The 14,492-nt window shown below is 39.6% G+C and overlaps 1 protein-coding gene across 2 annotated transcripts in view; it reads left to right on the plus strand.

The window, feature by feature from the left end:
* Positions 1 to 14,492, plus strand: part of vldlr (very low density lipoprotein receptor) — a 60,751-nt gene that overhangs the window by 37,219 nt on the left and 9,040 nt on the right. For both annotated transcript variants that reach the window (XM_051412194.1, XM_051412195.1), the window contains exons 8-16: positions 478 to 600; positions 2,877 to 2,996; positions 5,067 to 5,192; positions 6,322 to 6,493; positions 7,117 to 7,341; positions 7,445 to 7,563; positions 9,352 to 9,491; positions 11,341 to 11,482; positions 12,136 to 12,285. In XM_051412194.1, the coding sequence (XP_051268154.1) occupies positions 478 to 600; positions 2,877 to 2,996; positions 5,067 to 5,192; positions 6,322 to 6,493; positions 7,117 to 7,341; positions 7,445 to 7,563; positions 9,352 to 9,491; positions 11,341 to 11,482; positions 12,136 to 12,285 (1,317 nt within the window). The remainder of the gene's footprint in view (positions 1 to 477; positions 601 to 2,876; positions 2,997 to 5,066; positions 5,193 to 6,321; positions 6,494 to 7,116; positions 7,342 to 7,444; positions 7,564 to 9,351; positions 9,492 to 11,340; positions 11,483 to 12,135; positions 12,286 to 14,492) is intronic.

Below are 14,492 nucleotides of genomic sequence, written 5' to 3' on the forward strand. Positions count from 1 at the left end.
GGCTTTGAAAGCACACTGAAGAGTGACAAGTTTGTGTCAGATTGTCGCAGCTGAAAGATTGTTGTTTTTAAAGATGCAGCTACCTTTTTTGGTGACTTCAGTGAAGGATCAGTTGATCCTTGAAAGACTGTTTCCAACCTTTCCAAAATCTGAATACATGTAGTGTAGCTATACATTTTTTTTTTTTTTTAGTTACCTTTTGTTATCTTGTTTTCTCGCACGTTTAAAGTTCTTGTGGAGTGCTACTCATGTCTTTGCACCAAGTACGGAGATAGATCCAGGAGGCACTTAACTTTAGTTTAGTTCAAAGACAGGACAACAACTGTAAAAGAGGTTACATCCTGATATGCAATGATGCATTGGTAGCTTGCTGTGTAATTGGATTTCCAAGGAAGGTATTGTATGTAAATACTAAAGAATGTTGTGTGTAAGCAGCGACTGCCCTTGACATTTAAAATTCTTTGAATTTCTCCACAGTGACTCAGTGTAACGGGCCAGAGAAGTTCAAGTGTCGCAGCGGGGAGTGTATTGAGATGAGCAAAGTGTGCAACAAGGTTCGAGACTGTCCCGACTGGAGTGACGAACCCATTAAAGAATGCAGTGAGTAAAAGAATATTATCTTCAAAAGTTATCTTTATAATGGTATCTTTTACTACTAATAGAGCTCAATCCAGAAACGCTGTATATTTGTCCGTGATGATTTTCTTTCGATTCAAAAGATTTACGTCTGCTCTGTGAAAGATAAATTTCCTTAATTTTTTTTTTTTACAGTGTTTTAGATGTTATAGAATATTCAGTTTATGTGGAAATGGAAAATGTGCTGATAGTTCATCTATACAAACATCATTGGGATGCAGCACACTCATTTGTTTTAACTTAAAACCAAAGGTTGTCCTCCTGGGGAAAACATCCCACTCTATGGCCATTTTCTGTCCCCACAGGTATACATTTACCTGCTATACATGCTGGAACTATTTTTTGGCAAGAAGTCTGAAGCAGTGACTGTGTGCAGCTTCCTGTAAGACCTGTAGTCACAGTGAGGTTGCCAGGTTTAGTGCCTGAAAGCCACTTAGTGGTGATTTTCTGGGCACAGTAAATGAATTAGGATACTGTCTGAGGTAATAACTGAAGAGGTGTACAGTGGTGTGCCTTTGCAGGAAAGATTTGTTTTAAGACAGATGGAGATGACGCTTAAGAAGATTATTAAAATATTGCCACAGTTCTCCTAACTGAGCCACAGAACACACAAGGATTAAACAACATGTTTGATTTTTGTATATTCATATTACATGTGCACATTTGCACTAGAATCTGTGTGAATATGAATGATCTTGTAGTTTGAGCTCTGATCAACCCACAGTGTGTTTGTCTACTGTAATCTGCAAATGTCACTTGTTAAAAAGTGTAGTGCTTCCCCAGCTGGCAGCTCTAAATGTCAGCAACATGAAACTGGAAATATCTGAGCTTGATTTTCCAGAATGCTGGGTCTGTGCACTGATGCTCTACACCAAATCCAACAATAAAGAAGCTCCAACATTTAGACAGGTCTCTCAGGCACTGTTCAGCAGACACATTGCTTTTCTGTAGGTTCAGATGTCTTTTCCTTTGGGCAGGGGAGTGTCCATGAGATGATGTTCCTCTCTGTTGCACATAGATTTAGGCTGATGGTGTGTGGATTTTTACATTCCTCGCCCCTCTTGCAGCTTTTATGCGTCTGCAGTTCAACGCGAGAGAGCTGCTTCTAAAAAATTCTGTCATTGATCAAAGAATTCAGCCAAAAGCAATTACGCTTTCCACAATCGGAATACTAAACGTCTGACTCTGAATTGTACTACAAGTACAGTTAGTCAGAGAAGAAGTATCATTTCATGTATATGATGAATTTAATGGATCAACCCAAAAGATCTGAACATTATTTTTTTTTAAATGTAGTGTTGTACAAATGGAGATGAGCTAAATAAGCACTGTCTGTTCTGTTGAAGTGAGAGAAGGGAACTTGCATTTTTTTATCAAAGAACATGGTGAGTAGAAGGTTTTAGCAGGCAGTACAAAGTGAAACAGTGTATCTTTTGTAAATTCTCCAATAAAAGAACTTGCTGCTATCTTGTCAAAAGTTAAAGACTTGTTCTTTTTAACTAGACCACTCTGAGTTGAATTATTTTAAACTTTGTTTGTATCTCATCATATTTAACATTGGGGTGCACTTTGCTTCCTGAGCTACGATATTTGTTGTGTCCAAGAGCAGATTTAACTTTTGGGTCTTTTTCTGCCTCTTTTCCTTCATACCCGGGCAGTTTTAGATAACAAAATATAGAAATGCGCATTTTTTTAGATTTCTCTCCAGCCCTTTCCTAAGGTCATGAGCTCTGTATAATGAGTCTAATGACTGAAAGAAAGAGATAACTAATCCAAGCAGCCAAAAGGAGTTGCCTTGTTGAGAAATGATTTACTCAAATGCAACAATAAATGCTCTTTAATCTTTGCTGTGTAACTTTAAAATACATCTGATCAGGATTACTAACACCTGCTAACATCCTTAACGCTGTTTAATCTTACAGCACACAAAAGGCATCAGAAAATGTCACCTTTTTATAATACTTCAGGGTTAAATTATGTTTATTGGACCCTAACCCCGACTTCTTCAACAGCATCAGTTTGAATCCAGACTGTGTCTTTGTACCACCCCTCTTTTGTGGCCTCTTGACTAAACCATTGATGTCTGGATAAAACCAGAAATCTCAGATGTTGTGTTTTATAGGTTTTAACTGATTCAGTGCAACAGAATTACTATTTTAAATGGTATCTACAGTTTGTGGCTCGCTTGCATGATAACTGTTCTAAGATATTATAGCAAAGCTGTTCTTCATGTGCTTCAGATCTAAACGAGTGTCTCCTGAACAACGGCGGCTGCTCTCACATCTGCAAAGACATGGTGATTGGCTTTGAGTGTGACTGCACACCTGGACTTCAGCTCATAGACCACAAGACCTGTGGAGGTAGGTAGCTTCAATGTTAAAAAAAAGAGGTCAACATTACTTCATAACTTGCCACAGACTTTACCAATGGATGAAGCCATTTCTCAGGCATCATTTTGGGACATCCAAAATTTTGAAATGGACCCAAGGAAAACCTCCCTGAACCCAACAGGGATATATTAATTATTTTGAAAACGTAAGATGCCCACTCCAAAAAGGGCCTGAGGACAGTTAGATCTGGTCTGAATAGAGGGTCCACACAGACAGAGCACCGGCAGCAGCGTGAGTGATGCTCCACCAATTAAAGAGCAGTTGAAAAGAGCAGCAATACATGCCATTTTTCCTTCACTTTACAGTTCACACTCCCTATTTGCATTTATCTCCTCTGATGTTGATGAAGCCCTGCATGTTCACCCAGGACAGGACCTGAAATGATTAGACTGAATATAATTGGATCTGTGGTCAGGTCTCAGTTACTAGGAACTGAGCTGAGCCATAAAGACCTCAAGCTAACTGTGGTCACACAGAACCATTTGGGAGGCTCTCATTGGAAAAGGGCAAGAACTTTCAAATAATACTGGGCAGGTGATTGGAAGAACTCTCTGTCTATCAACATCTATCGCAAGCAGACTTCAACCTATCAGATGAACGTGCCATATAACATAGTCAAACTCTTACTGAAGTCAGTCTGGAGAAGAGTGAAAAACCTTCAGTGCCGTTTTTTGCTTTCGTTTCAGTGAAGAAATACACTCCTGTTCTGACATAACTGATGCTAGCAGCATCTACGCTAACCTCTTTGGCAACTGCCATTGTTGTTCTCTTGCGAACAGTCTTTTCTCATGCACCTAGCGTCAAACCATACCCAAAGCATGCTGGTGTTTCCCAGCAAAAATACAGTGAAAAGGATCCGTTTATAGCCATACTGACATTGCCTGTCTCTGTAGAATATGTCACATCCATGGAGGAAAAAAAATGAAATGTTTTTATTTTAACTCCACACCTTCTTTGTTTGTTCTCTTTCCTTCATGTTGATGATTATCGGCATGAACTTGGTTTAATCAGTTTTAGTGAAAGCTAAACATCTGCAATATTTTCAGTATTACCGTATTTTTAAGACTCTGATGCCATTCAGTGTTTTGAAAAAAAAAAACCTAAAACCAAACACCACCACTCAGTAGTTTTCTGACATGCTTTTGTTTCTTGGCCGCAGTGCACCTCAATTGTTTGAGTGATGTTTGAAGCAGAAATTTCTGTCTGAACTACTTTTCAATCAAAATGAATCCACAATAAGGAATGTCCTACTGGCACGTTGTCTTTCTGGTCTTGGTGTTTGCTTTTCAAACCATGCAGAGAGACTGTCAGTCTGAAGATTTTTGACTATTTTTGTCTTTCTTAGAAACCTATAATGCAACAGGCTGGGTCAGACATACTGTATACTGGTGTTGGGACTTAGAGATATTTCGCTTAAGGCTGATGCACGTTCTCATTGTGCTCTTCTGGCCTCTGAACGGTTTAGTGTGTAATGTGATTGGATTTTCTATTTTCAGGAGGCACTGATCTGACACAGTTGTTATTGAGCCAATCTTGGCCTCAAACACCGCTCTGGATATTGGGAAATGTGTGTAATCCCATCTGGAATGAACCCCACTGGTTGCACAGAGGCGCTTAATCTACTCCCGAGTGTAAAATAACCACTAAAGTCCTGAAAACATTTGTATTTCCATTTAATTCTGATGAGAGCAGCTTTTTGCTAAAGAGTGTTCTGGCAAAACATCAGCAGCAATTATAGTTGGGTTTAATTTTCATTTTGTGCATCCCAAGCTCACATCAGTGTACAATCTCATGCAATAGGAATCATGGGAATGTTTCAGAAAAGTAATTGTTTTGAAAAAAGTGTAATTTGATTAAAAAAGACTGGGTCTAGACAGGATTTCAATAGATTTTGTAGCAGAGCCGTGTGCAAACGTCTGATTACCCCAACTGAAGCATTCAGCAGACATGATTAATTAAACATGTCAGATACCAGCTGTATTCCCTCTGTTTTCTCTTCCTCACCTCCCCTTCTCTTCATCTCGGTCTCTCTATGCACAGACATCAATGAGTGTCTGAACCCTGGCATCTGCAGTCAGATCTGCATCAACCTGAAGGGAGGATACAAGTGTGAATGCCACAACGGCTACCAGATGGATCCGACCACCGGAGTCTGCAAAGCTGTTGGTGAGTCAACAACTGAAAAACAACTGCACCTCTACACCTCTCAGCCTTACACAACCGCCAAAAGGATTTTTAACTTGATTTAAGCTCAAGAAAACTCTCAAGGTGGACTAGAGTTATATAGTACAGATATATGTTTGAGCACCCTGCAGTGAGCCACACCAGACTGACTGCAACAGTTTCATTTTTGGTGCTGTTTCCAACAAAAACCTTCACCAATGTAGCATTTCTCACAGCTGTTGTATTAGACTGATTTAGTTTGGGATAGGTGAAGTTACTAAACTGCTAACTGAGTGTATGATGCACATTTCAAGGCATGAACAAGTCCTGGGAAATGACCAAATTAACCAAAAATCAATGGTTTGTCTTAGTAAATGAATGCACATTTAAAACTGTTCTGTCTGACAATGCACTGCCATAGAGATCACAAGCTCCCAAAGTCTATTTTTCTCTCTAAGGTTTATTTCCAGTGTTGGTCAGAAATGAGTAAAGTATAAATTGCGGTAGGTATTTTCAGCTCAATTTAAATGTGTAAAGTGAACAAACACTCACACGTCCTCAGTGAGAGAAGCTCAGAATCTCAAGTTGCAGAAATTAAACTCCAATATCTTGTGTGGTTGTCATTAAATGACAGCTCTCAGATATCATCAGGAAGACTCTGAAGTTGACTTTCAGCTAGAGATGATGTCATCCTCTAGTCTGGTGATCACATGCTGTATGAGTGTTTCTGCAGTAAAAAGACTTTATTGTGTTGCTTGTTGACAAAGACATCATTGTATCCTTCAGCCTCAGTGTTCCAAATGATTTGTCATCAGATCCTATTAACCCTTATTTGTCATAATTACTCTTCTATCATACCAGAATAGTCCAAATCTTAATAGTTTCTGATTATATGCTACTAGCAAATTGGTCACTGGGTTACTGAATATGATGGAATCAAATATAAAAGAAGAGCCCCCACTCTATAACATGTTTGAAACATAGACCATTCAATCAGATTCTTTAAGTCTAAAAGGTGTGAAAGTCTCAAGCATTAGCAAGTGGAACAGAACATGAGGGTACATTATGAAGAGTTGTCAGATTGACTTCTTCTTTCTTTTCTCTTATTTAACCGAGTGTGTTCTGTCCTCAGGTAAGGAGCCCTGCCTCATCTTCACTAACCGCCGCGACATCCGTCGCCTGGGTCTGGAGAGAAAGGAGTACACTCAGATTGTAGAGCAGCAGAGGAACACAGTGGCTCTGGATGCAGACTTTAACCAGCAGATGATTTTCTGGGCTGACCTGGGCCAGAAGGCCATTTATAGGTAGTTTACACACACCAAATACACACACAAGCAGGTGAAGGAACACAACAAAGTCCCCACATTTACAAAGATACATCTGGTTTGATGGCTGATGATCTACAGTTGCATTCAAGTTTGCTCGACTAGATTTTTATGTGAAACATACATAATTGTCAGTATTAAAACCTGTTTACACTGAAATAATGTTCAGTGTGGGTTGTTTTTTAAAAGTGCATCCAAGGCCATTTGTAGCCACACTAGTAGTGTGGCTCTCCGGATAGCAGTTTTGATATTTTGTTGGTCAGGTAGTTGGTCCACTACTTTGTTCCTACTATAAGATGGGTTAAGATGAAATTTGGAACTAACATTCATTGTGCCCAGAGGCAGGTGACTTTTCAGACCTTTCCTTTAAAACGAAAAGCAGGTTAAAGTTTTCCCACAACCCATAAAATAACTCTAGATAACTTTAGATGGATGTCTGCACACATCCATTTATGAGTTTGGTGATCCTCGGATTTTTTTTCAACGAGCACCATCATCAAGTCAAATTTTACTTGCCAAATACCGCCAAAACTGACCCAAACTTTTAAACCGCTTTGAATCTTCAAATTGTAGTCACACTGTCTGTTTTTTTTTCCTCGCAGCACTGTGCTGGACAAACGAGGGGAAGTCGGCACACACAACAAAGTGATAGACAACGTCCAGACTCCTGTGGGAATCGCTGTGGACTGGATCTATAAGAACTTGTACTGGTCTGATCTCGGCACCAAAATCATTTCTGTAGCCAACTTCAACGGGACCAAACAGAAGGTTCTGTTCAACAGAGGCCTCAAAGAACCAGCATCCATTGCTGTGGATCCGCTGTCTGGGTGGGTGGAAAGCTTCTTTCGATGTCAGGTGAAAACCTTTTATCTCCAACTGACACGTAAATTCACAGATTTGTTTTTATGCGTGTGTATGTGTGTCCTGTAGGTTTCTGTATTGGTCTGACTGGGGCGAGCCGGCCAAGATTGAGAAATCTGGTATGAACGGGGTGGACAGACAGGTTCTGGTGGCGTCAGACATCCAGTGGCCTAATGGAATCACCCTGGGTAGGAACACACCGACACACACACACACACACACACACACAGTCTTGACTTGACTTAAATTAATAATCTACAGTATGTCCACATCATTACTGCACATTCATCTCACTGCTGATCCACCCAACAACTAACACTGCTGCTGGTGGGGTCGCCTGCTTTTGTTTCATTTTAGTTTTGTGTATTTTTATCACTGAAGACAGAATTAGCAATATTTCATACATTTCAGTTCCCACAGATTAGGAACAAGAGCATGTATGAATTAATGACGCTACACTGATTTGTGGCCAGACTCAACCCAACATCTGGTAATAAGTCATTTATACAGTCAGCCACATTTATAAATGTGGCTGACTGTATAAATTCTCTGGGTGGTCAAAAGGCATTCTGGAAAAGTAATCCCTCAAGCAGGTTGTGGTGTTGTTTACAGTTTGAAATGTGCAGTCTATTTCAGCCTGTGGTCTTATGAATTACAAATGCCAGAGGTAAAATCAGGAGGTCCTTTTTGGAAAATTCTGTACCAGATAAATGGTAAATCTATAATCTTCTAGATTTTTTTATGTCTAAAGGATTTTTGCACCCTGGACATGTACGCTGATTTTCAGCAGTTAGACTTTTACTGACATTGACAGCTGCTTGCAGTGTTTAAATTCCATCTGCCACAATTTTATTTACTGCATCTGTTTTAACTTCACTTCAATGTCTTTCAGTGCTTATACTTGCAGGGTTTAACCCCTTAATCGACTCTTCAACCGCTTTAAGCACTTTCACCTTAGCTGACTGATTAACTGATTAATTTGAATTTACAAAACAAAAAAACCCCACAAATGTTATATTGCAGTGCTATACAGCTGCTTGGGCTTAAAAGCCACATTCCATATGCGTGAAAGTGGCCTCAGTGATACGACATTACAGATCCTGAGATTTTTCACATCGGCAAACATATGGTGTCTTTTTTTGTTTTTGAGGAAAAAAATCAATTCACATTGTTAATCTGGTGTAATTGTATTTTTAGGTCATATGGCCAAACCCTAGCTCGACAGTTTAGTGCTTAGATCTAATTTGTAAGCCATATTTTTTTCAGTGCTTCTGTTCCAAACTGCCACATGAACTTCTTTTAAATGCTTCAACCTCTTTTATAACTCCTGCTCAGTGCATTTTTTTTTTTTTTTTATTTAAAAATTACTAAGTTTAAAAAGAATGGACACTGCATCTCCCCCAGGTGTTCATTAAAACCTTGTGTCACTGAAACAACTCCACTCCTGGAATACAATGAACATTACTGGTGGATATCTAAATAATAAGTGGGTTCTTTTTTTAATCTAACACCCGACCAGATCATATAATCCAGTGTTCTCCTTTATTTAGCCTTCTTTCTCTTCCTGTACTTGCATCCTCAACATTGGAAAAACCATCGATCTGTCCTTGTTAATGAAATGTTGTATTGATTTTTTTTTTTTCCCTCTTCTATTCTCCCTATCTCTGCCCGCCATGCCTCATCTTCTTTCTTTACTCTTCTTCTTTCATCCCTGTATTCTTCATTCAACTCCCTGGTTTTGTGTCCTGTGTAAACACCCTTTTATTTAATGTTCATCTGGTCTTCACCCATGTACCACTCCTTTCTTTTTGTCACTCACCTTGATAAATTATTCCTTCCCTCCTGTCTTTTTCTGCACTGTATCGTCTTTTCCCCCGCTTATAATCCATCCTCCTGTTATTTCTCCCATCCCCACCTCCCTATCGTTTCTCACCTTCTCCTCTATTGTTTTTTCATACCCTTCATCTTCTTCCCAGATCTGATCAAAGGCAGGTTGTACTGGGTTGACTCTAAGCTCCACATGCTCTGTAGCGTCGACCTGAACGGAGACAACAGAAAGAAAGTACTGCAGTCTCCAGACTACCTGGCTCATCCCTTCGCTCTCACTGTCTTTGAGGTACAGCTGCTGTTATATTCTCTCTGACAGTTAAGGTGGTAGATGTGTTGTGATTGTTTATCTGATTATATCACTGATTTGGCCTTGTCTGTGTCACTTGGTGTTGACAGTCTGGAGATAACATTATACACGTTGTATTTAGTGGTGTGGCACAGGCCAAAAGCCAACACCTATTGTAGTGTTTAAGATGCAATAAGGTACTAGGATTGCAAGTTCTCTAAAGCTGCAGTAGGTAACTTTTATGAAAGAATAAACGTTTTTGTCATATTTGCTGAAACGTTGACTATATCCTGACAGTAGTACATGAGATGGAAAATCAAGTTCATCTGGCTCCTCCTAGTGCTCCTAATGACATTTACAAGAACCCACTGCACCTAGAAGAAATATTTTTAGGCTCGGATTGGTTGTACTTTCTTTTCATTCTTAATCTCGTTAAAATTAGGAAGGCAAACTTTTTTGATGAGCGTTGGTACTGTACTACACAATACTAAAGAATTTGCATTCTCGTGGGTGGTTGCCTAGCAAATGCAAATCAAGCCATAGTGTACATGTTCATTGTGTCTTTTGCATTTACTCAATTGTCCAATATGTGTATTTTTTTGCTGTCAAGACGAACCATGTATGTGAGACATGGTGTATGTATGTAGTGAAAATATTTCAGTTTCTGGTTCAAAAATAAGTAAAAGGAAATTGAGGGTGCAAGAAAACCCAGTAAAGAAATTGGACTCAAAAGTCCAAACCTTTACTCTGCATCATATTGTGCTAATGTAACGATATATATTTGTACTAACAATTATATCTGCGTATATAGGCTGCATTCTTCATATATCAGTACTGTGTCTTTGACATCTTTCTGAATCATAGAACCATGGGCATGAGGCTCTCCGGCTGTCTCTCTAACTCACCTACACCCACCCACTCACTCTCACTCAGACAGATGACACATTTATTCACAGGCAGGCACTGTGCTTGAGGTACAGCTCATATCTGAACATTGATGCACGATTTTAACAAAGTGATTTCAATTAAACTGCATGCACTAACACTTCTTATAGTAACCATAACAATTAGTAACAGTTGACATTTTGCTGCTTTTTCCGAGCTGATAGAAGTGTGATCAAACCTGTCCAGTCCTGTTCACTGCTCTGATCTCTTGCAGTCTTGTAGTTCCCTCATAGGAACAATCCTCAGCTGCACAAGAAGTTCAGTGTTTTTAGGGATAAACATGTTAACATGAGCAATTAAAGATGCCAAGGCTGAGAAAACCTAAGCAGAGAGCGACCAGAAAATCCAAGGAGAGACGTGAATGTGATTGAAAGGTGGCCCCCTCCAAAGTGCTGTACAGGAACGCCACACAGATGGTCTTAGGAACACAGATGGTTGAATTTGTGATGTAGAATCTCTGCATCCCCATTTTGCACAGTATTTATATTCTACAAGTCCTTATGCACCCATTTGTGAGGGAAAATCTTCTGAACATCTGACTGAAGAAAATAATCAAATATCTTGCATGCATTTTTTAAACTTTTAAAAGATTTCTGTAAAAGTCTCTGTTGCTGAAGAAAGAATTGATTGTAGTGATGAGGATTATTGTATTTACAATATATAAATATTAATACCATATCCACTGAAATTCTTGTTTCTGATTAGCTGGCAGTTGTCTACTGAAGGTAACCATGGCAACAATGGAGGGCAGGGCTTATGGTGCCAACTAACCAAAGATAATCATTAAAGCCAAAATAAGTGTAACAACCTGATAGTTTTCCTTTCTTTGCTGAATGGCCTCTGAAACAGCTGTGTCAGCATTATAGTTATTAAAATGAGCTAGAATTTTCTTTCCTCTCTCCAGGATCGAGTCTTCTGGACAGATGGTGAAAATAAAGCCATCTACGGCGCAAACAAGTTCACCGGCTCTGACGTGGTGACGCTGGCCAGCAACCTGAATGACCCCCAAGACATCATAGTGTACCACGAGCTGATCCAGCTGTCGGGTAAGAGTCTGCTGGGAGAGGCAGGAGGAATGGACATACATTAATGGTTGTTGAGGTGGAAAATGTTGTTCATCTGAGTCCTGCAGGCTCAGTGACATCACAGCAACCTCAAGTTTTTTTTGTTTTGTTTTTTTTTGGTACAGTAGCTGCTGCATTGACTTAATGAAGAGAGAGTTAATCAGAAATTACTGTAATTACACATGATTCAGGTACAGGGAGTACTAATGATAATGATCATTTTTTTAGCTGTAATCATGCAGTCATAATTGACACAGGTCTAATGGCCACTGACATCATTTAGAGATATAATTTGAGATTTATTGAAGGAAGGAGCCAATAGGTGATACCAATGTAACAGACAAAACAATCTTGTCTGCTTACTAGTTATCAACATTTGGAGTTTAATAAGTTGTGCTTGAAAGTTCAGTGTTTTAGCAAACACATGAGAAGTTCTACAAAGTAAATGTATCTGACAGAGCAGAAGAGGTTGGTGGAGAAGGTGATATGAGATATCGGCCTCTTCCAGCACTGGCTTAATCCTATGTGGTATTTGATTGATTCAGTGTTAATAAGTTAAATATTGCTCAGTGTGGTTTTAATTAGCAGGTTTTATGTTTGTCTAAGTAATCAGAACTGTTGACTTTTCTGTGCAGGTACTAACTGGTGCGCAGAGAAAGGTGTAAACGGAGGCTGTAGCTACATGTGTCTGCCTGCGCCGCAAATCAACAAACACTCCCCCAAGTACACCTGTGTGTGTCCTGAGGGACAGGAGCTGGCTGCTGACGGCTTACGCTGCAGACCCGGTGAGTCAAAGCATTTATTATGCTAACAGTTATTATGTTTTTGTGTTTCACTGATTTAATGTTTACACCCAAACCTAGAGCACACATGTGCAATACAAGTTGTCTTGTTTTATTTACAGAATGTGTCAAAATAAATAGAAGCCATACTTGCAACATATGCATGAGCATGTGAGACCCACAATGTACAAATGTATCTGCAATTTGCTAGCAACAATTATTTGTGACATTTGTGCGTTTGTAATCTGTGCACAAACATGGCTTGCAAATTGCTTTTGTGAAATAGGCCCCAGGGCTTGTAAAGATGTCACACAGACCATTTTGGAATCCTGCATGGAGGCTGTGGGGATGCACAATTAATTGTTTTAATATTGAGTCATTCCTTTATTCAGTCTGATGCCAATTCTGCTGCATTAATATGAAGATCTGTTGCATTTAAACAAGCTCTCCTAATTTCTTCCTAGTTTGCATCACCAAATTAGAAGACTGAATTGCTGCACAATTAAATGTGTAAAGACATGTTGTCAGATTAGGGAAGTCCTAGATAGTAGATTTAAGTTATTCAAATCAATCCAATTTATATGCTTGACAATTGAATAGCTCTGCAATCTATTGAGGGGAAAATGTGTGAGCAGTGTGTAGGAGAGTCAGAGAGATGAGAGTTGATGACGGCTGCTCTCATTGCTTGGTTTGCATTAAAGCTTGAGAGTAAAAACATGTGTGACAGCTGACATAAAACAAAGTATTAGATCAGGCTATACATATAGCTGATACAGATCAGTTAAAAAATGCGTCCCTGATTCAAATGATTGTGATCGGATATCCCTATGTCAGGGAGCAAAGTAACATGGTAAGAGAAATAATGGAGTAATACAATTGCTGCACTGATGTAATTCAGAATAGTGCAGGCCCAGGTCTAGAAATTAATTGGGAAAAGAGTTTGACGCTTACTCAATATACATATGACTTGTATATGTGTGTATACATATGTTTTCTTTGTGGATTTTATGTCAATTTACCATTTTTAGTTAGACTATTATTAATCCATAGAGAATTATGACATTGTGAGTTTATAAGAGCAAAACTATACTTGGTGAAAAGGAAGAATGTTTTAATTTGAAACTTAAAGGCACCCTGGGGTAAACTCCACTAATCCAGCTGAATGATTTTAATTTGCCTCTCAATGCCTTCAGGCCAGTGTGGATGGCATCATGGGAAAACTGGTAATTGTATAGATGGGAAAGCACAAACCACACTGGTGCACAAAACTGGGTGGGTTAAACCACCCAACGGATGGTAAACCTGTAGCTTCTCGTTAGCGCTAATGTGCATTTGAATTACTGTACACACAAAGGTGATCCTGTGCATCCCCTGTGCTTCATCTTCCCTTTACTGTGCTGCTTGCCTCAAACGTGCCTCCTCTTAAAGAACTGACTTAAAAAGAAAGGGTTAAAGGAAGCTTTCACTGGATACCCCCCCAAAACACAGACTCAATTGTAAGAAACAAAATTAATTCAGTCTAAATCTTTGGGTTAAACTGGCTTTGATGCGAAAAGAAGAGTTTCGTCACTCCCTCCCTTCTCAACCACTCGAGCATGTTTCCTTGCTGTGAGTGTGTTCCCCTGCGAATCTTGTCTTCTATCTGTATCCATGCCAGCCACAAACCCAGCTGTCTGTTTGTGTTAGCAGTCTGACAGCTGAACAGTAGCTGAGTCAGTTGGTGTTGTGATCCAGTTTTTCAGTGTCTCTTTGGCAAGACTCAATGGCATCCTGCTTCACATCTCAGCTGCAGCTCTGTCTCCTCCCTCTTCTGTTTTGAAAGTGTCTCTGTCCTCTCATCCTGACAGCTTGTGTGGGTTTCCAGGGTTGATTCTTCTTCCAGTTGTTCTTGGGCTCTGGTCAGTGCTGTCCTCTGCTTCATGTTTGCCTGTTGGGTTCAGTCCTGGTCTGAACTGCCTTCAATTATCTGGACTAATGAATTGGGATGTGACTGTTAATGCCATGACAGTGGAATTTGCGGGGGCAGAACATTCATATGTGATTTGTTAAACATATCCTTCCAAAACCATGCTGCCGCTGTAACAGCCTCCACTATTCTGGGATTGCCCTCCATAAGATTTTGGGACCTGGCTGCAGGGATGTGCTCTCTGTAGCGTTCCAGGTCTTCCCAAAGCTCTTGGTTGGGGTTGAAGTCAATTTCAATTTCATCC

This window comes from Dicentrarchus labrax, unplaced genomic scaffold (assembly GCF_905237075.1).
Source record: "Dicentrarchus labrax unplaced genomic scaffold, dlabrax2021, whole genome shotgun sequence".
NCBI lineage: Eukaryota > Metazoa > Chordata > Actinopteri > Moronidae > Dicentrarchus > Dicentrarchus labrax.